Genomic DNA, 26,291 nt, shown 5'->3' with positions numbered 1-26,291 from the left:
TGTCGAAAATAGGGTATATCACAAATTTCAGCTTTCTTGGTCAATTTGGTAAAATTTTGATTTTTTCCCTCATTTTTGGCCTAAATTCGATTTTCAAAAATTCACCAAAAATCGAAAAACCCACTTTAGCATTTGAAATTTTGGCAGGTGATAAATTTTTGCATGATCTTTCGATCTACCTTTGTAAAGTTTGAAAAAGTTCGTGCAAGTCGTATGTTAAAACGCAAAATCTGCGATTTCGGCTGACCTGTCAATCAAAATGGCCGCCATTTTGTAAGTAAGGCCAACTTTTTTTTTGGCAAGTTTGCTTTAAAATGTTGCTTAGGATGTCTCTTTTAAGAAAAAAATTGTCCCAGAGGATCGGCGCGGCGGGGAGGGGGGGTGCAATTACTCCTATTGTCATATGCCGGACTATTACACCAATATCACTTTAACGTGTAGTATGCCCTCCTCCCCCTCAAAACTACATATTTCATAAATGAGACTTGAGAGGTCAATTTTTTCAATTTTTTGTAAATTACGAAAAAGCAAAATAGCCAATTGGTCCAAATTTGAGATAATCTTCTATAGGTCTAATCGCATTCCACACACCTAATTATTGAAAAGTTATTCCTCGAATTCTGACTCATATATCCAACTAGCTCATTCTCTATAAACTCCGATCCTCATACAATAGTACACAATGCGATGGAGCGCCATCTAATGTAGCTGACGTTGCCAATTTAATAACCGAGTAAATCGCGATTGTGATATTTTCAATCTAGTTTTGCGTTCGCGTCGAATCCCATGTACGTCTACATAGTACTACTCGTATACTATATCGAATAACGTTTTTCAACCATGAATATTATTCTATCGAGTGCGTTGGTTTTTTTATTGGCTGCAGGTAAGCATAAAACAGAAGTAGGCTACCCATTACCTATCTTACCTATTTTTTTAAAATAGTATTAAACGTGAACGATACGATTTCATTTTTTTCAACTTTCTTAGTTGAGTAATGTGTAAATTACTTTGGAGTGTACATTGTTTTCGCAAAATCTCGCTACAACAATACCGTTTTGAAAAACCACAGTGTACCTACCAAAGTACCTACAATTTGCGCGCTACTGTAAGCATATGTAGGTATACCTATACCACCTATGCCATAATATCTCGTTTCAAAATCTTACATGAGGGTCATTCCACGTCAATTGAACCAAGAAGTGGTAGGGGGGTTCGGCGATTTTTTTGAAATTTTTCCTGTGGAAAGACCTTCCGAAGGGATGACCAATGGCGCAAATCGCTGCCCTCTAGCCCATTCTTAAAGGCAGCCAGGGGGTGTCAAAGTTTTCAGTGAACCTGAAAATATCATTCATTTAAGCAGTGGATTACTCGATAACGGCGATACCTACCAAAATGGAACATTTTCCCATAGTTAGGGGTTTTGAAAGGCTTTTTGGTGATATCATAAAAATCAGTGTTGCCACATTTTTTTGTACAAAAAATTAGCTCAAAAAGTTTCAAAAAGTAGTTTTCACATCGTTCCGATCCTAAAAAATCCTGAAAAAAATATATTATGGACAACTTTTCATGCTGAACAACATATTAAAAAATTGGGATGGTAACATGTTGCAAAGTTGATTTTAAAAAATTTAAAGTTTGCGAAAAAATGCGGTTTTTTGATTTAAAACAGGAAAAAAAGTTTTGATAGGTGAAGTTGACCCATTTGACTCATATTTTTACGTATCTGTTGAAAAAGTTGAAAAACCCCTTTCACTCAATGAAATGAACTCTTCACAAAAAAAATCAAAATTCGAAAAAATTCAATTTTCAATTTCAAACATCAAAAAAAGTTTAAATTTATTCAGTTGTCTTATTTTCACCTCATTCTGACGTATTTCATGAAAAAATTGATGAAAATTACACTCACAACAAAAAAGTAAAAATTCGTTCATTTTTTGAATTTTTTCGAATTTTGATTTTTTGTGAAGAGTTCATTTCATCGAGTGAAAGGGTTTTTTCAACTTTTTCAACAAATGGGTAGGTAAAAATAGGGGTCAACTTCACCTGTCAAAACTTTTTTCCATGTTTTAAATAAAAAAATCGAATTTTTTCGCAAATTTTAAATTTTTTAAAATCAATTTTGCAACATGTTACCATCCCAATTTTTTAATATGTTGTTCAGCATGAAAAGTTATCCATAATATATTTTTTTCAGAATTTTTGAGAGTCGGAATCATATAAAAACTACGTTTTGAAATTTTTCGAGCTAATTTCTCGTACAAAAAAAAGTGGCAACACTGGTTTTTATGATATCACCAAGAAGCCTTTCAAAACTCCTAACTATGGAAAAAAAGTTCCATTTTGATAGGTATCGCGGTTATCGAGTAATCCACTGCTGAAATGGGTGATATTTTAGGTTCCCTGAAAACTTTGGCACCCCCTAGCTGCCTTTAAAAATGGGCTAAAGGGCTGCGATTTGCGCCATTGGTCATCCCTTCGGAAGATCTTTCCACAGGAAAATTTCAAAAAAATCGCCGAACCCCCCCCTACCACTTCTTGGTCCAATTGACGTGGAATGACCCATATTGTTGTACATACCTATAGCACTTAAAGTACATTTGATCACAGAAATGTTTATTATCTTTTCAATTTTTTCTAGGTTTTCAAATTGAGAATGCAGTTCGGAGCGAAGACTCTAGCAACACACCCTCACGTACACCTTTAACAACCGACCACGATGATCTATTCTGCACGGTCGAAAATTCTGAAGAAACACCAACAACATCGTCGTCGTCGAATAAGGAAGACGAGTCCGTAGCAGAAATGCTGAAGTCTATTCCGGAAAAAAATACAAATTCTTTCGTCGCGAACAATTTAATAAAAAACCCGTTGAACAAAAACGATATTTTTGAAATGGTGGAACAGATCAACTTGGGTCCCATTCAGAATTTAGAATTCCCTGAAGAATTGATAGAATCCGATGGTAAAACGATTATGCTGAAAAATATTCGCGCCTACGATGCAACAAAGGAATCCCTTGAAATGTTCCACGTGCTGTTTTCTTCTTCACCTCAACATAGTCGGGTTAGTTTTACTTTTTTTTTTTTGATACAGTACCTGCGACATTTATGATCCAACGTAAGCGATAACACTCCACTGATTTTTTTCATTTTTTTTTTTTTTTAGATGACGTTCTACGTAGTACCCGAAAACATGGCTTTTGAAGGAGACTACTCGGTACCAATGGACGACGAAGATAACAGTATTTTCGACGGTCATTTCAGATTCGACCAAAACGCAGGCACATTATCCTGTAAAATTCAAAATAATAGCTCTTTCGAAATCGATAACTGCGACTTGAGCTTCAGTAAAGGAGAAGTAAGCTAATAGTATATTACTATACAAGGGACGTACACGAAGTTTTACTGCCGAGTGCGAAGGTTCGCGACCGAGCCGAAGGCGAGGGAGTGAATCGCACAAGGCAGTAAAACTTCGTGTATGTCTCTTGCATTGTAACATATTTTACATCACACTTGCACCGTGAATAGAAGCGTAAATCATGCAATTTTAGGGACATTATGTCAAAATTTTTTTAATTTATGCCATAAAAAATAGAAATTAAAAATAATTCAATGATTCATTTTGCTCATTTCTTGTCCGAATGATTACAAATGAGAAACGCTTGGCTGGCATACGTGTTGTTTATTTTTGTTCAATCAGAATCATTCTCTGCAACAATAATTCATTTCTGTTTCTTATCTCATTGTGAAATTGTTTAAATTTTCTCCTTTTTTCAAAAAAATAATTGTAAAATGAGTTGCGACGACAGTTCTGATGAAGCGAATATATTTCGAACACCTCCAAGAATCCGTGCAGATGCGGGTTTGGCGAAAGGAGTTGTCATTCCTGAAAAATCTCGAAAACGATACAATTTAGCATACGATTGTTTCATCAAATGGAAATTAGAAGAAGACATCGCTGAACAATTATTTTCTGAAAATGTATTTTTGTCTTATTTCAGAAAATTGAGTGAAACAATGGTAGTTAGCTCTCTCTGGACCATCTATTCCAATTTCAATACGGTACGAAGTACTGTAAGTGAATTTCAAGTCGTTTTGGAGCCTCCAGCTACTTTTTGAAAATTCCTGAAGCATCCAGGAGATTTTTGAATCTTTGAATTTTCAAAAAATTTCATCAAATGGAGATGGAATGCTGAAATTTACTCTACACTTCCTAAAGACGATTTCAGGTGGGTTCAAGTCATTTTAGAGCCTCCAGCGACTTTTTTGAAAATTACTGGAGCCTCCAGTAGATTTTTGATACTTGAAATTTCCACAAAATTTCATCAAACTGAGATGAATTCATTCTGCAAACTAATTTCAATACGCTACGAAGTCGATTTTGGAGCCTCCAGTGAATTTTTGAAAGGTTTCATGGCGTTTTTAGGAGAATTGAAATTTCTAAACAGTAGCCGGAAGCTTCAAAACCACTTGAAACCAACATGCAGTCGACTTCATATTGTATTGAAATTAGTTTTCAGAGTAAATTTCGGATTTCTAACCTAATTTGATGAAATTTTCCAAAATTTCGAGTTTCAAAAATCTACTGGAGACACCAGCAATTTTCAAAAAGTCGCTGGAGGCTCCAAAATGACTTGAACCCACCTGAAGTCGTCTTCAGAGGGTGTTTAAATTGGAGTGAATAATTAATTTCAGCTTTCCATCTCCATTTGATAAAATTTTTGAGAAATTTTAAGTTTCAAAAATTTATTGAAGGCTCCAGTAATTTTCAAAAAATTGATGTAGGCTCCAAAACGACTTGAAATTTACCTGAAGTCGACTTCATAGGGTATTGAAATTAGTTTTCAGAATTAATTTCGGCTTTTCTTCTCCATTTGATGAAATTTTGTGGGAATTTCGAGTTTCAATAATCTGCTGGAGGCTCCAGAACTGCTCAAAACGGGTTGAAACAGTTTCCAATCGATTTGGCATGTCGAAAATAGGGTATATCCTAAATTTCAGCTTTCTTGGTCAATTTGGAAAAATTTTAATTTTTTCTCTCATTTTTGGCTTAAATTGGATTTTCAAAAATTCACCAAAAATCGAAAAACGCACTTCAGCACTGGAAATTTCGACAGGTGAGAATTTTTACATGATCTTTCGATCTACTTTTGTAAGTTTTGAGAAATTTCGTGCAAGTCCTTTGTTGAAACGCAAAATCTGCGAATTCGGCTGACCTGTCAATCAAAATGGCCGCCATTTTGTAAGTAAGGCCAACTTTTTTTTGGGCAAGTTTGCTTTAAAATGTTCCTTAGGATGTCCCCTTTACGAAAAAAGTTGTCCCGGAGGATCGGCGGGGGAGGGGGGGGGTGCAATTACTCCTATTGTCATATACCCGGGTATTATTCCAAAGAATAGAGCAGGAAAATAGTGGTTTTAAAAAGGAAAAAATTGGCACATTAATTTTTTCTTCGGGAATGTGTTCAGTTAAACCCCCTGAACTACCAAAAAAAAAAAAAAACGAAAACTCATAAATTGATAAAATATTTTGAAATACTTAGAATCCCGAAAACATACCATTCGATATGCTTATCACTCGACATTTCATAATTTCTCGAAATTTGGCATCTTTTTTGGAGAGAAGAGGGACATTGTGAGGTGTACCCAAAAAGTAAGTTAATATTCGTACTTAGCGACCTCGAAAACATACCATTCGATATAATATCACTCGACGTTTTGATGATTTTTTGAAATTTTGGCCTCCTTGTTGGGGCACAGAGGGGCATTGGGGGGTAGGACACAAAAAATACGTCCATATTCGTACTCAGCGACCTCCAAAACATTCCATTTGATATATCACTCGACGTTTTGATGATTTTTTGAAATTTTGGCCCTCTTGTTGGGGCACAAAGTGGCATTGGGGGATAGGACACAAAAAATACGTTCATATTCGTACTCAGCGACCTCGAAAACATACAATTCGATATATCACTCGACTTTTCACGATTTTTCAAAATTTTAACCCCCTTTTTGGAGCACAGAGGGGCTTTGAGGGGTTGGACCCAGAAAATAAGTTGGTATTCGTATTCAGCGACCTCGAAAACATACTATTCGATATATCGCATGTCCAGATTCGTTTTTCAAATATATGATTCAGTTGTGTGTTACTTGAATAATCAAGCACCCCTCACCAACCCTTCGGAGGGTTGAAGACCAATCAATGGTGGTGTAACTAATGGTTGGATGAGTAGACTTTGTAAAAAAATTTGAGCGAAAACGAATGATATTAAGTGCTATCTTTGATCAATTTATTGGACTGACTTTTTTTGAAACACCTACTCTTCCACCCCCATTTTTAGACACCCCTCTTGAAGGATGGGTATCGAGCGTAGTATCAAATTTGTCGAGAATTTGAAGGGGAACATTTTTAGTCATGGTAGTTTTTCTCGTACACCTAATATTTTCGGAGTAAATCGCAAAAAACGTGAATCGGAACCGGTTTTTAGCCCTCTAAAAAATTAGCTCCAGGGTTAGAAGGGTCGGTTTCTTTGGGTAGTTCAGGAGGTTCATCTGAACACATTCCCGAAGGAGAAATTAATGTGCCAATTTTTTCCTTTTTGCCCTCGCTTTTTTACGCTATTTTCCCGCTCTATTAGTGAACTTTGCTCTAGTGAAAAAAATGACAAATAGGGTCCAAGAGGTACCCTGGTGAGTCGGTTTTTGAAAACCAAACTCAGTGCCCTTTCAACTTCGCAATGAGGTCGTTCATTTTTTTGATTCTGTACTCCTCAAATACACCATCAACACAAATTTCAGGTGCTGAAATTCATTTCTAAATTTTTAGCAAATTTTTTAATTTTTAAATTTGGCTAATTTCCTATGAAAAAAAATTAAAATCTGATGAAATCGACGTCGGTAGTACTGTTAGGTACACAATACACATGTCGCCGACTCGCAAATACCTATGTATTGATGGCACTAGGGCTGGGTGGAATGCTGACGCAAAAGAAAAACGCTGATGTCGCTAATAATTACTCGTACCTACCATATTTATGTATTAGAGGTGTAATGGTTCTTTTAATCGATTGTATTCGCGGTATTCTGCACTAGGTATAACGTCAAATGTTGGAACTTGGTTAACATTCTATACTCGACCTCCAGAGTAAATCAATCGTGGTTTTGAGTTATTCAGGAGCATCTAATAGCAGATCTTCAGGCTTTCCATTTTTCAAAAAAATGTCATAAATAGAATCAAAATGAAATTCAGCCCTTATAAACTCAAATTTACCGTACTTGTGACCCTTTTGACTGACTCCAGCACATATTTTCAAAATTAGTTTGTGCCGGTCCAATTTCAAAATTTTCTTCAGTGGTTATTTGTGAAAAAATGAAAAATACTCAAACATCTATTTTGATTTTTTGGACATCAAGAAGTTTATATGTTAATTTTACCTGGTAGAAGTGCCTTTAAGTATCTGTTGCTAGAGTCAGATAAAGGATTCCAAGAAATCAGCGAGAACCACTAGAACGAGGGTAGTATTACAGTTAGAAACAGGTTCATGGAGAGTTCGCAGAAGTGAGATTTCAAAAACGTGATGTGAAAGAAGAGCATTGCTTTAGATTCGTATAAGGACGCGAGCTTCGCAGTTGTTTTGCTTCACGTGTTATGTTCCTGTTGTGGTGGTTTTATGAACTTGAAAATTTATTTAATTTTTAATTTTGATCATTGAAAATGCAAAATATGTCGAAGTTTTGGATTATTTTCTGCGGCGTGTTTACATTGACCCAAGATGCTTATTCGATTAGTAAGTGTATGACTACCTATAGGTATCATAGCTACCAATTTACTTTCTCTGTACTTATTAGAATTATCTTCACTTTGAATGTCAAATCTGATAGGTGACAACAATTTTGAATATGAATAGCAGAAGAAATTTTCAGAAGAATTTGTGATTTTAATTTGTCACCTGTCAAAATTTCAAGTATGTACTAAGGTGTCTTTTTCGATTTTTGGCGAATTTTTGAAAATCAAAAAACTAAAAATGAGGGAAAAAATCAAAAGTTTACCAAATTGAGCTAGAACGATGAAAATTGAGATAAACCCTATTTTCGACATGCCAAAGCGATTGGAAACTGTTTCAAACCGCTTTGAGTAGTCCTGGAGCCTCCAGCAGATTTTTGAAACTTGAAATTTCCACAAAATTTCGCCAAAAGGAGATGAAAAGCCGAAATTTAGTCCGCACTCCAATTTTAACACCCTCTGAAGACGACTCCGGGTGAGTTCAAGACACTCTAGTGTCTTTCCATGTCAACTCAACAAAAAAAGACGATTTTGAAAGTCACGTCTTTCGATTTCGCTCAAATTTTTTTACAACATATACCCATCCAGTAAGTAAGAACCCCGCAATTAGTTTGGTTCCAGCCCCCTCAGTGGGTGGGTGGGAGTGGGTGTCTTCCATTATTTTTACACTGTCTCGAGGTACTTAACTTCAGCAGCTCATCCCTCCAAAACTATGATACTTTGATCAAAACTGATTTTACAGTTCGAAAGGGCATTGTATTTAGAACTTTTATAGCATTTTGAAATTTTCAAAAGTTGAAAGTTGCCACAGCCCCTAACAATTTTTTTGGACTTTTACCTATTGTGGGAGGTTCTGGGAGCCATAAGTGAGGTCGACGTAAAAAAACTATGGGTATATTCGTGTTCAGCGATATCGAAAACATACTATTTCATGTGTCACACGTATGTAATCCTTTTTTGGGGGGGTTACCCCTTTTGGGAAGGTGCTGGTGGCCGTGGACGGGTCGAATAAAAAATCTGACGTCATATTCGTGTTCAGCGTCACCAAAAACATACAATTCGATATATCACATGCCTCAGATTCTCTTTCGAAAGTTTAGCCCAAAACTGGGGGGGGGGGGGTGGAGGTGCTCCCCCTCAATTGAGAGATCCCATCTCGAAACTTGAATATTTCGAAAAAGCATCAAAAGGTATTTCTATGGAAATTTTTTCAAAATTTTAAATGGCAGCTCCCACTTACAGCGTCATTTTGAAATTTGAACTTTCAAATTTTGAAAATATCAAAATGCTTTAAAAGTTCTAAATATAATGCCCTTTCGAACTGTGAAATCAGTTTTGATCGAAGTATTATAGTTTTGGAGGAATGGGCTTCTGAAGTTGAATACCTCGAGACAATGTGAAAATAATGGAAGCCCCCCCCCCACCCACCCACTGAAGTGGCTGGGACCAAACTAATTACGGGGTTCTTATTCTTACTTACTGGATGGGTATATAAATTGTAAAAAAAATAAGAGCGAAATCGAAAGACGTGACTTTCAAAATCGCCTTTTTTTGGTTGAGTTGACATGGAATGACCCTCAAATCGAATAAGTACTCTGAATAAAAACGTTGCGAGTGTTCAAAAATCAAACAAAGAACTCGAAAATTGAATAAGAAATGTAAAATTGAAAACTGAAAAAGAAAATTTGAAACCAAAAAATAAATTACTCTTGATTTCAGGCATCAAGATGCACTACTGCACCCAATCCGAACAGCATTGCGTACTGCCCTCCGAATGTCCCAATTCAACATCTCTTATTACCAGTAAACAAGCTGAACTATGTGGTTTCCATGATGAAATTAATGAAAACCAGAGGATATGCTGCAATTCGACAAAAAATATCGTCAAGACCGAGAAACCCGAATTAGTAGTAACTTCAGAATCAACGCTCGTTCCCAATGTTCCTCTCCATAAGGAGGCCCAGGAAGAGAAACGTGTATGTTCTCAGGTTCTTCGTAATTCCGCACAATGTATTTTAGTTTCACAGAGAATTGATGAAAGCATCTTTTTTCAAAATTAAATGAAGCCAACAAATTGATCATTTCTCGGTCGACGTCAATTCTTTAATTTATGAATTAATTCGTTCGCGAATGAGTCACTTATACGAATCAATTCGTTCGTGAATGATTTGCCGAAAATTGAGTAAATGAATCAATTCGTTCGCGAACGAGTAACATATACGAATTGATTCGTTCGCGAATGATTCATCGGAAATTGAGTAAATGAATCGGTTCCGGTTATTTTATCAGTGCCCAAATTCCCAATTCTGACACAAGAAAAAAAAGTAGCTGTTTTTGGTTCCTCGTTTTTTTTTCTTTTTTAAAGGAATTGTTGAACAAGGGAGGTACTTATTTCGACTTTCAGAAAAAAAAATGCTGAAGAGAACATTTTTATGTAAGAAAAAAAATTTACTTTCGATGAGCTGTATACACAGACTTTTAGCTCTATAAAAATTATACCAACGAATCAAAATGATGAACATTAATTTAAAAAACAATTTAGAATAGGTACTTATATGTACACACTTGGTTATGATTCGAATCAATTAATTGGGTTCTGCTTTTTTGATGAAAAAAAATAAAATGACATAAAAAATAAAACAAAACAGAAAAACGAAAATAAAACGAAATAAAAAAATAAAAGTAAAATAAAGAAATAGGTATATGTAAAACAAACAAATGAAATGAAAAAATAAAAAATGATATATAATAAAAAAATACAATAGAAAAATGAAAATAAAATGAAAAACAATAAAATAAATAAAAATAATAAAATAAAATGAAAAATGAAAAAAAAACGTAGGTACATATATTTGAGCAAATAGTGAAATAATTCGTTTGCCAACTCGATTCACAAATTGTAAGAATTTTTTTATTCCGCAGACTGTTCAAGATGGACTGCTGAGTTTCGGAATCAAACTGAATTCCATTTTATTGGAAAATAATGGTGGAAACAAAAATATTCTGTTTTCTCCATACAACCTTTATACACAATTAGCTCTAGTTCATCTGGGTAGCAATGGAACTACACGTGATACAATATCCAATGTTTTGAACATTCCCATCACTTTTTCGTAAGTACTAGTCCATTTATTTTAAACCTACTTACCCACGCTTGCGTTGTTTTCAAAAAATCGATGCCTGTGTTTAATTCTGTCCATTATACAGCAATAAATAATTTACTTATTCCACTCATATGTATTTATGGTGCATTTCACAGACCAAAAAGTTTACAAGAAGTACTGAAGGACTTCTCAACAGCGTTGCAAACGAATACGAGTTTGACTTATACAGCATTTCAAAATTGGAGATTTGTAAAATTAACTGTAAAACCATCTGATTTGAAATTGGCCAATGGAATTTTCGTTCAAAATGAATACCGCAGCAAGCTGAAGAAAAAATACGTCGAAGATGTCCAATTATACCAGCAGAGTGATATTTTCAATGTTGATTTCGCCAGCAAGGGAGAAGAAGCGAAAGATACGATTAATAAGTAAGTAGATATGTACACCTCTGCATTATCATAATTACATAAATTACAGGAAAGACTGTTAAATCAGTTTTGGTTTCTTGAAACAAAAACGTCGCTTTGAAAAAAAAGCCATTGAATTTTGAGGTTCATAATTTCAGATCTCTAGGATATAAGGTACTCAAGTCCGGCATATGACAATAGGAGTAATTGCACTCCCCCCCCCCCCGCCGATCCTCCGGGACAACTTTTTTCTTAAAGGGGACATCCTAAGGAACATTTTAAAGCAAACTTTCCCAAAAAAAAGTTGGCCTTACTTACAAAATGGCGGCCATTTCGATTGACAGGTCAGCCGAAATCGCAGATTTTGCGTTTTAACATAGGACTTGAACGAACTTTTTCAAACTTTACAAAGGTAGATCGAAAGATCATGCAATAATTCATCACCTGTTAAAATTTCAAGTACTAAAGTGCGTTTTTCGATTTTTGGTGAATTTTTGAAAATCTAGTTTGGGCCAAAAATGAGGGGTAAAAATCAAAATTTTACCAAATTGACCAAGAAAGCTGAAATTTGGGATACACCCTATTTTCGACATGTCAAATCGATTGGAAACGGTTTCAACACTTTTTGAGCAGTTCTGGAGCCTCCAGCAGATTTTTGAACCTAGAAATGTTCACAAAATTCCATCAAAATGGAGTTGTAAAGCTGAAATTTATTCTAAAAACTGATTTCAATACGCTACGAAGTATTGAAGGTGAATTTAAAAGTCGTTTTGGAGCCTCCAGCGACTTTTTTGAAAATTCCTGACGCCTCCAGTAGACTTTTGAAACTTGAAATTTCCCCAAAATTTCATCAAACTGAGATGCAGAGTCGAATCTCATTCTGCAAACTAATTTCATTACGCTACGAAGTTGACTGCTGGTGGATTTGAAGTCGTTTTGGAGCATCCAGCGACTTTTCGAAAGTTTGTATGGTGTTTTTTTGGAAAATTGAAATTTCCTGAAAGTAGCTGAAGGCTTCAAAACTATTTGAAACCACCATGCACCATGTAGCCTGCGAAGTAAATTTCTGCTTGCCAACTCCATTTGATAAATTGATGTTGGGGAAATTTCAAGTTTCGAAAATCTACTGGAGGCTCCAGTAATTTTCAAAAAAGTCGCTAGAAGCCCTGTAATTACTTGAACCCACCCGAAGTCGTCTTCAGAGGGTGTTAAAATTAGTTTGCACAATAAATTTCGACTCTTCATCTCAGTTTGATGAAATTTCGGGGAAATTTTCAAAAATCTACTGAAGGCTCCAGTAATTTTCAAAAATGTCGCTGGAGGCTCTAAAATGACTTGAACCCACCTGAAGTCTTCTTCAGAGTGTGTTAAAATTGGAGTGTAGAATAAATTTCAGCTCTCCATCTCCATTTAATGAAATTTTGTGAAAATTTAAAGTTTCAAAAATCTGCTGGAGGCTTCAGGAATTTTCAAAAAAGTCGCTGGCGGCTCCAAAACGACTTTTAAATTCACCTGCAGTACTTCGTAGCGTATTGAAATCAGTTTTTAGAATAAATTTCAGCTTTACAACTCCAATTTGATGGAATTTTGTGGACGTTTCGAGTTTCAAAAATCTGCTGGAGGCTCCAGAACTGCTCAAAACGGGTTGAAACCGTTTCCAATCGATTTGGCATGTCGAAAATAGGGTATATCCCAAGTGTCAGCTTTCTTGGTCAATTTGGTAAAATTTTGATTTTTTCCCTCATTTTTGGCCTAAACTCGATTTTCAAAAATTCACCAAAAATCGAAAAACGCACTTTAGCACTTGAAATTTTGACAGGTGATGAATTATTGCATGATCTTTCGATCTACCTTTGTAAAGTTTGAAAATTTTCGTGCAAGTCCTATGTTGAAATATAAAATCTGCGATTTCGGCTGACCTGTCAATCAAAATGGCCGCAATTTTGTAAGTAAGGCCAACTTTTTTTTGGGCAAGTTTGCTTTAAAATGTTCCTTAGGATGTCCCCTTTAAGAAAAAAGCTGTCCAGGAGGATCTCCGGGGGGGGGGGTGCAATTACTCCTATTGTCATATGCCGGACTATTAAGTACGACTATTTTATGTAAAAAATTGGACTTGGACTAAAAATTTTTATGTAGTTTTTATTTACATAGTAAAAGATGAAATGCAAATGCACTCTTTAAAATTAAATTTTTTAATCCGCAGGTACATCGGTAATAAAACTGAAAACAAGATACCTCGATTACTCGAACAACCTCTGGCAAAAGACAGCTTAGTGGTCTTTACTAGTTGCTTGTATTTTAAATCAGCCTGGCAAGATAAATTCAATCGTGATCTGACTAAAGCGTAAGAATCGAATTCATTTTAACCTCTTTTTACCCATATTTAATTTTACTGTTTATTTATTCGCTAATATTCTACGTATATTTTCCTCCATTACAGGGAAACGTTCCGAACAGACAAAGGCAATATTACAGTACAAATGATGCACAGTTCATTTATGACAGGATATGTCGACGAACCATCCCTAGGCGTACAAGTTGTCCAGTTAAGATATATCGATAATGCATTTTCCATGTTTATAGGGCTGCCTGATGAAAATCAATCCCTAAAAAATGTTTTACGAAGGTTGACCTCCGATCAGATCCGCACAATAATTGGTGAAGCAGTTCGAAGCACTCATGATTACACGGTAGATTTAAAATTGCCTCAAACGGCTTTCAAATGGTCTCAATCTGTCAAAAACGAGCTTATCAAACTCGGACTCAAGAAAGAAATTTGGGAGTCGCCTGATTTGAGCAATATGATCGACCAGAGTAATATGACAATTAGTGATATTGGTCACGGTACTGATATTACAATTAACGAAGAAGGCACCGAAGCTAGTGCCGTTTCGAACCTGAAATTCATGTACGCAAAAATGAAGATCGTAAAGACATTCCATGTGAATAGACCTTTTTTCTTTTTCATTTATAATCATAATATTCACACGATCATGTTCTTTGGTACAGTGTTTGATCCGAATAGTACTAAATAGCACTTCTTTGAAAAAGGCATAGTAAATGTAGGTTCCTGATAATTTTTTTTGAAATATTTGTCGTATTGGTGTGATTATTAATTACATTATTTTTTAAAATAATTTGGTTTTTTAAGATGTAACTAGGTACCTATCTAACCATCGTTTCAATAAAGTGAATAATTTTATAGAAATTTCTTAATGCCAGCTTATAGGTAACTTTTCATTTTATCGTGAAAAGTTGAGCTTTTGTTGCGCAAAATTGAAATTTGAGAGCATCAAATTTTAATTGGGTATAGGTAGGACTAAGTTTGAATTTTCCTAGTACCTATGTATTTTCTTTAAAACTACAGACTTTATTGACAGATTTGTTGCGAGAAGAAAACTTCTCGGTCATGATTACTCATGATTATTTATTACTTACTTGTTGCAAAATGTAAGTTAATCACATTTACCTACAGGCTCAGTTGAATAATGACTCCAGAATAGCTTGAAAACTCCTGTAATTGACTCAGTATACGTGCAAGGGTGTATAATAAACAATAATGAAATCAAAAAAATAAATAAATAAAGTCACAAAAATCAATTTTCAAAATTCCAAGTAAGTAACTTTTTGAGGAAAATGAAAAACAAATTTTATTTTACGAAAATACGTGTTTGAGAAGCACGCTGAAATTGATTAGAGAGGGAGGGGGGACGGCGCATAGACTGAATTCGAATCTGAAGGAGCCGAATTTCATTGGTAAGTTACTACAGTATTTTTTTTTCTTCAGATACTCAATAAGTAATTGTAATATGTACATATTAGTGCACAGAGCGTGAAGATCCCTTTGAAAGATTGCAAAAAAATATTTCTGGTGCTCGAATGAAATAATCAAAAGACCTTACGAGGATTTAAATTTTTTTCAATGTTCGGAAAATTGCACAGATTGGCCACAAAAAAAAATCAAACGACGACATGATTATTCTAAAAACACACATTTTTGGCCACATTTGGATTGAAATCGCATTAGAGACACAATTTTGAAAGAAATGCTGATAATGATGTTTTTGAGGCTGAAATTTTTTCAAAAAATGCATCGAAATCCCAAAACATGCGATTGGGACGTTACCACTAGGGGAGTATTTTTTCTGTGATTATTCAACTCACGAATCTTTTTGAGGGCTACTGTCGATGTGGTGGAGAAAAAGTGCGATTTTGAGCCTATTTTTTCCCCCAAAATAACACCCTAAAATCTCAAATTGTGTGATTGGGCAGTTCACTGTAAATGTGTTTGAAAGGCCCCTTTTGACATGACTTTCAAAAGGGTATTTGCTGCATTCATTCGAAAAATGTTGTCCCGATAAAGTTATCAATGTTGTTAGAAATTTGATAAAGAAGTGAAAAGTGGCCTGCACGATTCCTACATGAGTACAAAGAACTATAATACGACCCTCAAGTTTTGGTGAATCATTCATGAACGAATTGATCAATTTTTTGAAAAAACCATTCGCCAACGAACTGATCAATTCTTTAATTTATGAATCAATTCGTCCGCGAATGAGTCATTTATACGAATCAATTCGTTCGTGAATTATTCACAAAAAATGATTCAATTCGTTCGTGAATAATTCATCAAAAATTTAGTAAATGAATCGATTCATTCGCAAACGAGTCACTTATACAAATCAATTTGTTCACGAATGATTCACCAAAAATTATTTATTTCGTTCGTGAATGATTCACCAAAGATTGAGCAAACGAATCGATCCGTTCGCAAACGAGTCACTTATACAAATCAATTTGTTCACGAATGATTCACCAAAAATTATTTATTTCGTTCGTGAATGATTCACCAAAGATTGAGCAAACGAATCGATCCGTTCGCGAACGAGTCACTTAAACAAACAATTCGTTCGTGAATAATTCATCAAAAATTCATTAAATGAATCGATTCGTTCGCGAACGAGTCACTTATACAAATCAATTCGTTCGCAAATGATTCACTAAAAATTATTTGATTCGTTCGCGAATGATTCATTAAAAATTGAGTAAACAAATCGAATCGTTCGCAAATGAGTCACTAATACGATTACGAATCAATTCGTTCGCGAATGATTCATCAAAAATTGAGTAAATGAATCGATTCGTTCGCGAACGAGTCACTTATACAAATCAATTAGTTCACGAATGGTTCACCAAAAATTATTTATTTCATTCGTGAATGATTCATTTGAAAAACTTATTCAATTTGTTCGTATATGATTCACTAAAAATATTGAATATTTTATTCGTTCGTGAATCATTCGCCAAAAATTAAGTGAACGAATCGATTCGTTGGCGAATGATTCACCAAAAATTCAGTAAATAAATTGATTCATTCGCGAACGAGTCAGGTCATCAATAATTATTCAAGTCGTTCGCGAATGATTCCCTAGCAATTACTTAATTCGTTTGTAAATAATTCACTAAAAATTGAATATTTCATTCGTTCGTGAATGATTCACCAAAAATTAAGTAAATGTAGGTATCGATTCGTTCGTGAACGAGTCACTTATACCAATGAATTCGTTCGCGAATGATTCCAAAAATTATTCAATTCGTCCACGAATGATTCAGTAGAAAATCAGTTCGTTCGCGAATGATTCACCTAGAAACCAATCTGTTTATTCAATCGCTAATCGGTTGTAATGATTCGATTAGATTTGATTCGCTTCGCTTGAAAAGAGATCAATTTCTACACACAATAGTTTCACAAAAATCGAATCATTCGTCAGTTCATTGATCCGTTTGCGAATGATTCACCAAGAAATCAATCAATTTATTAAATCGCGAATCGTTCGTAAATGATTCGATTCGACTCCCTCGCTTTTATCAAAATTGTTAGAAATTTGATAAAGAAGTGAAAAATGACCCATTCGAGCCCTAGGTATGATTTGGTGAAAAAAAATAGCAAAAAAGGGTCCAAGGGGTTCCCTGGTGAGTTCGAATATTCACTCGGTTTTTGAAAACCAAACTCAGTGCCCTTTCAACTTCGCAATGAGGTCGTTCATTTTTTTGATTCAACTCCTCAAATACACCATCAACACAAATTTCAGGTGCTGAAATTCATTTCTAAATTTTTAGAGAATTTTTAAAATTTAAAATGTATCCAATTTTCTATGGAAAAAAAATTAAGGCCATGATCAAATCGACGTTAAATGTTGAAACTTGGTTTACATTCTATGCTGGACCTCCAGAGTAAATCAATCGTGGTTTTGAGTTATTCAGGAGCATCTAGCAGATCTTCAGGGTTTCCGGTTTTCAAAAAAAAAAATACCATAAATACGATCAAAATGAAATCCAGCACTTATGAACTCGAATTTACCGTACTTGTGACCCTTTTGACTGACTCCAGCACATATTTTCAAAATTAGTTTGTGCCGGTCCGAATTCAAAATTTTCTTCTGTGGTTATTTTTGAAAAAATGAAAAATTCGCCATTGCGAACGTTTAGTCGAAAAATACTCAAACATCTATTTTGATTCTTCGGACAATCAGAAGTTTATTATGTTAATTTTACCTGGCAGAAATGCCTTTTAGTATTTGTTCCTGTTGCTAGAGTCCAAGAAAGGATACCAAGAAAACAGCGAGAACGACTAGAACGAGGGCAGTATATACAGTTAGAAACAGGTTCATGGAGAGTTCGCAGAAATGTCGAGATTTCAAAAACGAAGAGCTATAGATTCGTATAAGGACGCGAGCTTCGCAGTTGTTTTGCTTCACGTGTTATGTTCCTGTTGTGGTGGTTTTATGAACTTGAAAATTTATTTAATTTTTAATTTTTATCATTAAAAATGCAAAATATGTCGAGGTTTTGTATTATTTTCTGCGGCGTGTTTACATTGACCCAAGATGCTTATTCGATTAGTAAGTGTATTCCTATATAGGTATCATAGCTACCTATTTACTTTCTCTGTACTAATTAGAATTATTTTCACTTTAGTTGTCACATGTAATTCTACTAGGTTTGTTCATGCGTTACCAAATTTCATAGATTCGGTAAAACTGGGAAGAAAACCAGTAGGTATGTTGTTCGCGTGCCTACCAGCACTATTAGTTCTTGAAAGGATTTTCACAATGTTTGTCAAAATCTACAAAAAAAAACCAAGAGAAGTTTGATAGGTACAAAAATTTTAAATACGGATAGCTGAAGAAATTTTCAAAATACGAGTTTGTAATTTTAATTTGTCACCTGTCAAAATTTCAAGTGCTAAGGTGTTTTTTTCGATTTTTGGCGAATTTTTGAAAATCAAATTTAGGCTAACAGTAAGCCAAAAATGAGAGGAAAAATCAAAAGCTTACCAAATTGACCTAGAACGCTGAAATTTGAGATAAATCCTATTTTCGACATGCCAAATCGATTGGTAACTGTTTCGAGTAGTTCTGGAGCCTCCAGTAGATTTTTGAAACTTGAAATTCCCAAAAAATTCCATCAAATTGGAGTTAAAAAACTAAAATTTATTCTAAAAACTAATTTCAATACGCTACGAAGTACTGCAGGTGAATTTCAAGTCGTTTTGAATCCTCCAGCAACTTTTTGAAAATTACTGGAGCCTCCAGTAGATTTTCGAAACTTGAAATTTCCCCAACATCAATTTATCAAATGGGGTTGGCAAGCTGAAATTTACTTCGCAGACTGCATGGTGGTTTCAAATGGTTTTGAAGCTTGCAGCTACTTTTAGGAAATTTAAATTTTCCAACAAAACGTCATACAACCTTTCAAAAAGTTGCTGGAGGCTCCAAAACGACTTGAAATTTACCAGCAGTCAACTTCGTAGCGTATTGAAATTAGTTTTCAGAATGAATTTCGACTCTCCATCTTAGTTTGATGATATTTTGGGGAAATTTCAAGTTTCTAAAATCTACTGGAGGCTCCAGTAATTTTCAAAAAAGTCGCTGGAGGCCCTTTAATTACTTGTACCCACCTGAAGTCGTCTTCAAGAGGGTGTTAAAATTGGAGTGAAGAGTAAATTTCAGATTTCCATCTCCACTTGATGAAATTTTGTGAAAATTTAAAGTTTCAAAAATCTGCTGGAGGCTTCAGGAATTTTCAAAAAGTCACTGGAGGATTCAAAACGACTTGAAATTCACCTGCAGTACTTCGTAGCGTATTGAAATTAGTTTTTAGAATAAATTTTAGCTTTACAACTCCAATTTGATGGAATTTTGTGGGAATTTCGAGTTTCAAAAATCTGCTGGAAGCTCCAGAACTGCTCAAAACGGGTTGAAACCGTTTCCAATCGATTTGGCATGTCGAAAATAGGGTATATCCCAAATTTCAGCTTTCTCGGTGAATTTGGTAAAATTTTAATTTTTCCCCTCATTTTTGGCCTAAAGTCGATTTTCAAAAATTCACCAAAAATCGAAAAACGCACTTTAGCACTTAAAATTTTGACAGGTGATAAATTTTTGCATGATCTTCCGATCTACCTTTGAAAAGTTTGGAAAAGTTCGTGCAAGTCCTATGTTAAAACGCAAAATCTGCGATTTCGGCTGACCTGTCAATCAAAATGGCCGCCATTTTGTAAGTAAGGCCAACTTTTTTTTGGCAACTTTGCTTTAAAATGTTCCTTAGGATGTCCCCTTTAAGAAAAAAGTTGTCCCGGAGGATCGGCGGGGGGTGCAATTACTCCTATTGTCATATGCCGGACTATTAGGAGTAGAATGAAATACTCCGAGTAGTGAAATGTTGGTCGGGTAACGAGAAAAAATAAATTCTAAACTACATACAATTATGATAAAAATATAATAATATAGTGAATATCGCCATAATTATAGTACCTACGTAGGCTACATACCTACAGTCATAAAATGTTGGGCTGAAAATTATAAAAATATATCTGCCGGTCCTACTGCAATAGCCATATACATAGTTTTTTTTTTTTACAATAATTTGGATAAAAATCCAGAGCAAAATCGAATAAGTATTCTGAATAAAAACGTTGCGAGTATTCAAAAATGAAACAAAGAACTCGAAAATTGAATAAGAAACGTAAAATTGAAAAGTGAAAAATAAAATTAAAACCAAAAAATAAATTACTCTTGATTTCAGGCATCAAGATGCACTACTGTACCCAATCCGAACAGCATTGCGTACTGCTCTCCGAATGTTCCAATTCAAGATCTCTTATCACCAGTAAACAAGCTGAACTATGTGGTTTCCATGATGAAATTAATGAAAACCAGAAGATATGCTGCAATTCGACAAATATCGTCAAAAACAGGAATTCCGCAGCAGTAGTTTTGCAAAGTCAGTACATAAGTCTAAAAAGAGTTCACTTTAAATATACGAGTACAGCATAAATATTACTAAATCTAATAAGATACAGATCTAATTTTTGTAACCTATGATGGAATGATTTCTCGTAACTTAAGAATGCCGAGAGTATAGCAAATATCGATATGAGCAAAAAGGGAAAGCAGATGAACCATCATTGACTGCCAGAATTAGAGGAGGAACCCCAACTCAAGTCAGGGAATATCCTCACATGGTTAGTAAATTCATTACATACATACTAGTAATTTAAATAAAAACACATTTACTTTTTTTCAATATTGGCTCCACATGTCATCAAAAATTGTATACAAAACCACGAGATTGAGACGAAGCGTTTGATTTTGTAAACACAGGCTCTCATAGGATACGAAGTAAGAATAGACCGCGGCCCCTACAGCCGTACCTTAATTCAGTGGAATTGCGGTGGCAGTTTAATCAGCGAAAATTTCGTCATGAGTGCTGCGCATTGTGTTCACGAATTACAGTAATGAATTAAAATTCTCAAATCAGTAACTCAAATCTTTGGCCAAAAAAGAACATGCGAAACGAATAATTCAAAAATTGTCTTCTCGCTTCTTCCCAGGGATGCTGACGGTCCACCACAATGGGTTTTACTCGGAGAGTTGGACAAACCTGCAACCTGGTCACCATTCTATCCATACTATGAGTACTGGGGCGATTCTTCAGGCGTAGAAAACCCCAAATACAACGAGTCGGCGTACTATAGAATAATCAAAATTCACGAGCACCCAAATTACAATACATCGTCACTCTACAACAATATTGTACTTTTCGAGTTGAATACTACCGTCAGATTCAGCCCTCGTGTAAGGCCTGCTTGCCTGTATACTTCAACCACTGATTTACCCATCAATACTAAAGCAATCATTACCGGCTGGGGAGCAAACGACACAGGTAGAAAATATAATCTCATGTAAGTATTACTCGTCTCATCTTGGCAGTTTTGTAACATTGGATTTTCATTTTATAGCCGACGATACTAACAGTAGGATACATGAAGCGACGACAACCATTGTTGATCCTGAAAATTGCGATACTTCATATCCACCGAATAGTATCTACAATAGGATTATGTACGATCCAAAAACCATGATTTGTGCTGAAGACTTTGACAATGGCACGAATGCATGTGAGGTAATTGAATCGTAAATATTTATGCTCGCAATATGGTTAGAAAGGGCGTTGAAATACGAGTAATTTTTCATATTTGGTTTCATACAGGGTGACACCGGAGGACCGCTGCAGATCTCGATGCCAGAACGAGCCGGCATGTGGAATATTATAGGAGTGATATCTTTTAGCCCATGTCTTAGTCATGGTGGAAGTTGGGAAGATCCGTCACTTTATACCAAAGTGTCACACTATCTGGATTGGATCCAGAGTATAGTTTGGCCTTGACAGTGGCCATTTTAATAACGTTTGTAGGTACCGCGGTCTGAGAAAATACAAATTCGACACGTTCTCTTTTTTTTTTAATCGCAAACAAACTCGGCACATAGGAAACTAGATTACTCATTTTAAAGTAATTTTTATATCATTAAAGGTGCAAATCACGCATGTCAAGATAATTTTTACTAATGATATCATATTTTCATAACTCAATTTTAAAAAATTAAAATGAGGGGGTAAGAGAGGGTTCAATCTTCTTTTTTTTTGCACCATCATCATGTACCTACCCACTCCAAACCATATACCTAGCCAATATTTCCAATGAAAAATCCGTCACCTACCTACCTACCTACCTACCTACCTACCTACCTACCTCATGGGGATTCGAACTTGGGTCCCTGCAATATTCCTATCCCTACCTAAATGCCTTATCCACTCGGCCATGAGTTCACATGGAGGGTTAGGTTATTAAAAGAATATAATATGTATTGTTTGGTAAACGCCCCAGCAAGCCACTCCCACTTGAAATACATAGCCGGCAGACTGGGGGTATAGCAGGGTACATGAAACACAGCTAGTGGTGTTGGAATAGGACAGGGGTCTGGGGTATAGCAGGGTACAAAAAGCGGCAGGTGTTTTGCAAGTCCCCTTTACCATTTTTTAGGAATTTCTGCATGAAAATAATGAACTAAAATTGCAATTACTCAGCAATTACCCATCCGAATTGAATGAAAAATAATCTATACCCTCCGCCTTAGTGATTCTCACATTCTATCTATGAAATTTTAATTCTCAAAGCTAAACCAATAGTGTGCTATGCACACCAAAAAGGAATGAAAAGAGGGCATACAAATTCGGCACATGGAATCAAAGCTCCTTCACTATGTTCCCCTCCATAAGGAGACCCGGAAAGAGGAACGAATGTATGTTCTCTGGTTCTTCGTAATTCCGCACAATGTACATATTTTAGTTTCAGGTTTTGGCCACTTGGGTGATCCGGAAGGGGGTTCAGGGGTTCCCAAAATCATACAAATCAATTTTCTTAGTAAAAATAATAAAACGTAGAAAAAAATTGACAAATGTGGTCCAAATTTTTGGTTGATAGTGTAGTAGGGCGTCTTTTACGATATATCGCGAGGAAAAATTTAAGGCAGTTTCTCGCATTTTTGAAGATCTTAGACCCACATAAAAAATTCTGAAAAAATGATATGTCGTACATCTGGATGCGATACATGAGCACTTTTGAAAGAAATGATCAAAAGTGCCTCAAAAACGGCGTTCAAAAGCTGAAAATGTGCGTTTTGCTCGCAAGATATTCTTGAATTCCAAGTTTGTCGAGCGACGACTGTAACAGACATGACGATACAAAAAGTAGAAATCGTCATTAGATAAATTCATTTATAAAGAAAACATGAAAAGTACATGAAACAAATAGATATTATATAAATTTTGCGAATTCGCGTACATAAAAAAATTATAAGAAAAAATTAAAGAACATTGAGGTACAATGAATTGAAAAGGAATGAAGAAAAAAAGACAAAAATTTTAGCGAGTGCATAAACAAAAATCAGAAAACTGAGCGCGGCCAAATATTATTGAAAAAGCACACAATGCCTCGAAGAATTGGAAAATTTATCGGATAAATTTGGAATCACAATTTTGGCCGTTGCATATGCCCCCTGGCTGATTCAAATTTCTCAAAGTAAGCTTGGAGAAAATTGAATTGGTCATTAACAAAAATAACAAAATTGTGAAATAACAATAACAATCAAAAATTACTTAATCATAAATCACGTCCAAATTATACAAATAAAAAAAAAATAGAAAAGAAAATATAGAATAATATTATGAAAATGAAAATGGGATAAACATTTGACAAAATTGGGTAATAAATATATTAAGTAAAAAGAACAAAGATAAAGACATTATGAGGAAAACTGGAAAAAAGAAAAGGAAAAAAGAGTGACACCAACGTGAGACTCGCGTAGATGAAAAAACAGCGAGCCTACACCATGGTCTGCCACCTTCTCTGGAATGTAAGGCTTGGACAAAAGTCCCTCACCCCATTCCAGAGAGTAGGAAAGGAAAACAAAGGAAAACAAAAAGATAAGTAGGAAAAAATAGGAAGAAAAACTGGAAAGTTGGAAAATTTGATCACAAAGATGTGCATAGAAATGCCACTAAATCAGAAAAAATTTATCATTTTCATTTCGAGAATAAAAATTAATTGATCAGAAAAATCAATATCTTCGAGCAGTTTGAGCGAATAAATTTACAGAGGAAAGCGAACCATAAAGATCTAAAAAACGTTTTTTCCTTTTGCGTTTCAGGGAAATCAAAATAAATTTCAAAATCAATTGATCATCGAACATTTTATTATATCCACAAAAATTATGATCCTGCAAAGGTTTTACAAAAGATACAGACTTGCCCCCTGCATGAGAAAATGCAGTAAAATAAGAGAGATAGGTTTTATCAAAAATCATTTTTAAATAACGTTTTGTTATACTGATGATTATAAATTTTGTATCAAAATTATTGACAAGTTTGAAAAAAGGATTTATAAGTTTGATTTCAACTTCAAGATCTTCAGACACGTTGGATTTGTGAGAGTTCTCACTTATAGTTACATCTAAAACTAGTTTATCATGAACTTTTGGAATTTGTGATCCTAAATTTATCAAGTTTGAAGTTTGTGGTCTAGTAACACTATTTGAAGACGACTCAAACATGATTGGCTCAAAAAATATTTCATTTTCTAGTTTTAACAAATCAAACTCAGAAAAACTTGAACTGAAAACATAGTTTTCTGAATCACAACAAACTTGAGATAAAATTGGGGGTTCAGATACCTCAACTATGTTAATATTTTCAATCTCCGAAAAATTCTCAACTGAATGAGCCTTTTCAGATATTTTGATCTCACGAGTTTCAAACTTTGGTGAAAAATCAGGACAAAAATTATTTGAGTTTTCTGTTTTGGGAAAATCATCAATGATTTTAAATTCCATTTTCAAAGAATTATGAGTGAAATCACATGCGTGATTTTTGTCTAAGTTCAAAATTTCAAGTTGGAAATTATTTGTATTTTCATTCACAAGTTCCAAAGATTTGCTCGAAACTTTTGCCTCACAAAAATCATCCATAAAAGACATATCGATAATTACGTGATCTGGTTTTTTGTGAAAATTAGAAAATCTCGTACCTACATGGCTTAAATCAAGATAATTTCCATAAGTTTGTTCGTAAACTTGAGAAACAGGTACAATTTTTGGTTCAATAAAATCATTAATTTCCTTATTTTCGGAAAGACATCTTTTTGTATCACTGAAATTGAGATAATTTCCATAACTCTGTTCATAAATTTGAATTGAGCTTGTAGAATTATAATTATCGGTTGCATTATTCGAAGACAAATTAACATTACCTTTAAATGTTTCTATAAAATTTGACACAGGTATTTGAGGTAATTGATGAGGAAAAGGCTGACAAAAACCTTTTTCATTGTTTTGGGCTAATAAACCAGAGTAATAAAACCTTTTCAAGAAATTTAACTGATTTGCATTTTGGATATTGTTACCTTCTGATAAATCTAGATGATTATGAAGTCTTATCAGAGTTTTAGTTAATGTAAGGAGACAATTGAACAATTTTGGATTATTTGAAAATTCCTCCATTTCTTACCTTGATCAATCAATTTTTAAAAAAAAATAGCATAAGATAGGTAATTAATTACAAAATATTGTGGGTTTTAAATATGCGAAAATAAATTGGTGATTTATCGAATAAATCATCACGAATACATAAAAATTACAAAAACGTATTTTTTTTTCGAAACATAAATACCATGTATACTTGAATACCAAATGAAAACAATGATGTGATGACCTGAGTGGTGATGAGCTGAACGAAATAAACGAAAACAGCGAAGTATTATTACCAATCAATTGACACAAGTTGCTGGGAGTTCAGGTTGAGAAAAAACGACATCGATAATTGCAGAAAATTGAACGAATTTGGCAAATTATGCAGACTCATTTGACAGAAATCGGAGGTAGTGACGTAATATCAAGGTCGACGCATTCGGCATATTCAAACTCCGCGGAGAAAACATAGTTGTAGATACGTACAGACGATACAGATGTTTATATTTTGGTATAAAATTTCAACCAAATCACTTCTTGGATCAAACATTTTTTTTAAACAGTTAAAAACAAAATAATATGTAAAACGAAATTACAAACCGTTTCGTTTCAATCCCGGACGGGCCCCCATT

The 26,291-nt window shown here is 34.6% G+C and overlaps 3 protein-coding genes across 4 annotated transcripts in view; all 3 read left to right on the top strand.

The window, feature by feature from the left end:
• The first annotated feature begins 669 nt into the window (after window positions 1-669).
• LOC135837520 (uncharacterized) overlaps window positions 670-26,291 on the top strand; it is a 39,193-nt gene continuing 13,571 nt past the window's right edge. Inside the window, exon 1 of the mRNA XM_065352829.1 lies at window positions 670-886. Within this exon, the coding sequence (XP_065208901.1) occupies window positions 841-886 (46 nt within the window). The 5' untranslated portion in view covers window positions 670-840. The remainder of the gene's footprint in view (window positions 887-26,291) is intronic.
• LOC135837519 (leukocyte elastase inhibitor-like) lies at window positions 7,594-14,495 on the top strand. The gene is made up of 6 exons (XM_065352828.1): window positions 7,594-7,786; window positions 9,502-9,758; window positions 10,705-10,895; window positions 11,042-11,314; window positions 13,497-13,637; window positions 13,734-14,495. Exons 1-6 carry the CDS (start codon window positions 7,714-7,716, stop codon window positions 14,326-14,328), a joined length of 1,530 nt encoding a protein of 509 aa, XP_065208900.1. The 5' UTR covers window positions 7,594-7,713; the 3' UTR covers window positions 14,329-14,495.
• LOC135837521 (serine protease persephone-like) lies at window positions 17,964-22,087 on the top strand. 2 transcript variants are annotated; one of them, XM_065352830.1, is made up of 8 exons: window positions 17,964-18,195; window positions 18,272-18,352; window positions 20,381-20,578; window positions 20,704-20,819; window positions 20,959-21,089; window positions 21,189-21,520; window positions 21,597-21,760; window positions 21,848-22,087. In XM_065352830.1, the coding sequence occupies exons 1-8, from the start codon at window positions 18,123-18,125 to the stop codon at window positions 22,022-22,024; spliced, it is 1,272 nt and encodes a 423-aa protein (XP_065208902.1). In that variant the 5' UTR covers window positions 17,964-18,122; the 3' UTR covers window positions 22,025-22,087. The 2 variants fall into 2 exon arrangements, with proteins under 2 accessions (XP_065208902.1, XP_065208903.1); XM_065352831.1 differs by lacking the exon at window positions 18,272-18,352 and having other exon boundaries at window positions 17,970-18,195.

This window comes from Planococcus citri, chromosome 2 (assembly GCF_950023065.1).
Source record: "Planococcus citri chromosome 2, ihPlaCitr1.1, whole genome shotgun sequence".
NCBI classification, from domain to species: Eukaryota; Metazoa; Arthropoda; class Insecta; order Hemiptera; family Pseudococcidae; genus Planococcus; species Planococcus citri.
The sequence above is the reverse complement of the archived record's forward strand: the minus strand, read 5'-3'. Positions and strand labels throughout refer to the sequence as shown.

Excerpts from the sequence above, each read along its gene's own strand:
- LOC135837519 (XM_065352828.1), top strand. The coding sequence starts at position 7,714 with ATGCAAAATATGTCGAAGTTTTGGATTATTTTCTGCGGCGTGTTTACA. Across the intron at positions 9,759-10,704 it reads AGGCCCAGGAAGAGAAACGT|ACTGTTCAAGATGGACTGCT; the intron begins GTATGTTCTCAG and ends TTTATTCCGCAG. Across the intron at positions 11,315-13,496 it reads GCGAAAGATACGATTAATAA|GTACATCGGTAATAAAACTG; the intron begins GTAAGTAGATAT and ends TTTAATCCGCAG.
- LOC135837521 (XM_065352830.1), top strand. The coding sequence starts at position 18,123 with ATGCAAAATATGTCGAGGTTTTGTATTATTTTCTGCGGCGTGTTTACA. Across the intron at positions 18,353-20,380 it reads ACTGGGAAGAAAACCAGTAG|GCATCAAGATGCACTACTGT; the intron begins GTATGTTGTTCG and ends TCTTGATTTCAG. Across the intron at positions 20,820-20,958 it reads TCAGGGAATATCCTCACATG|GCTCTCATAGGATACGAAGT; the intron begins GTTAGTAAATTC and ends TTGTAAACACAG.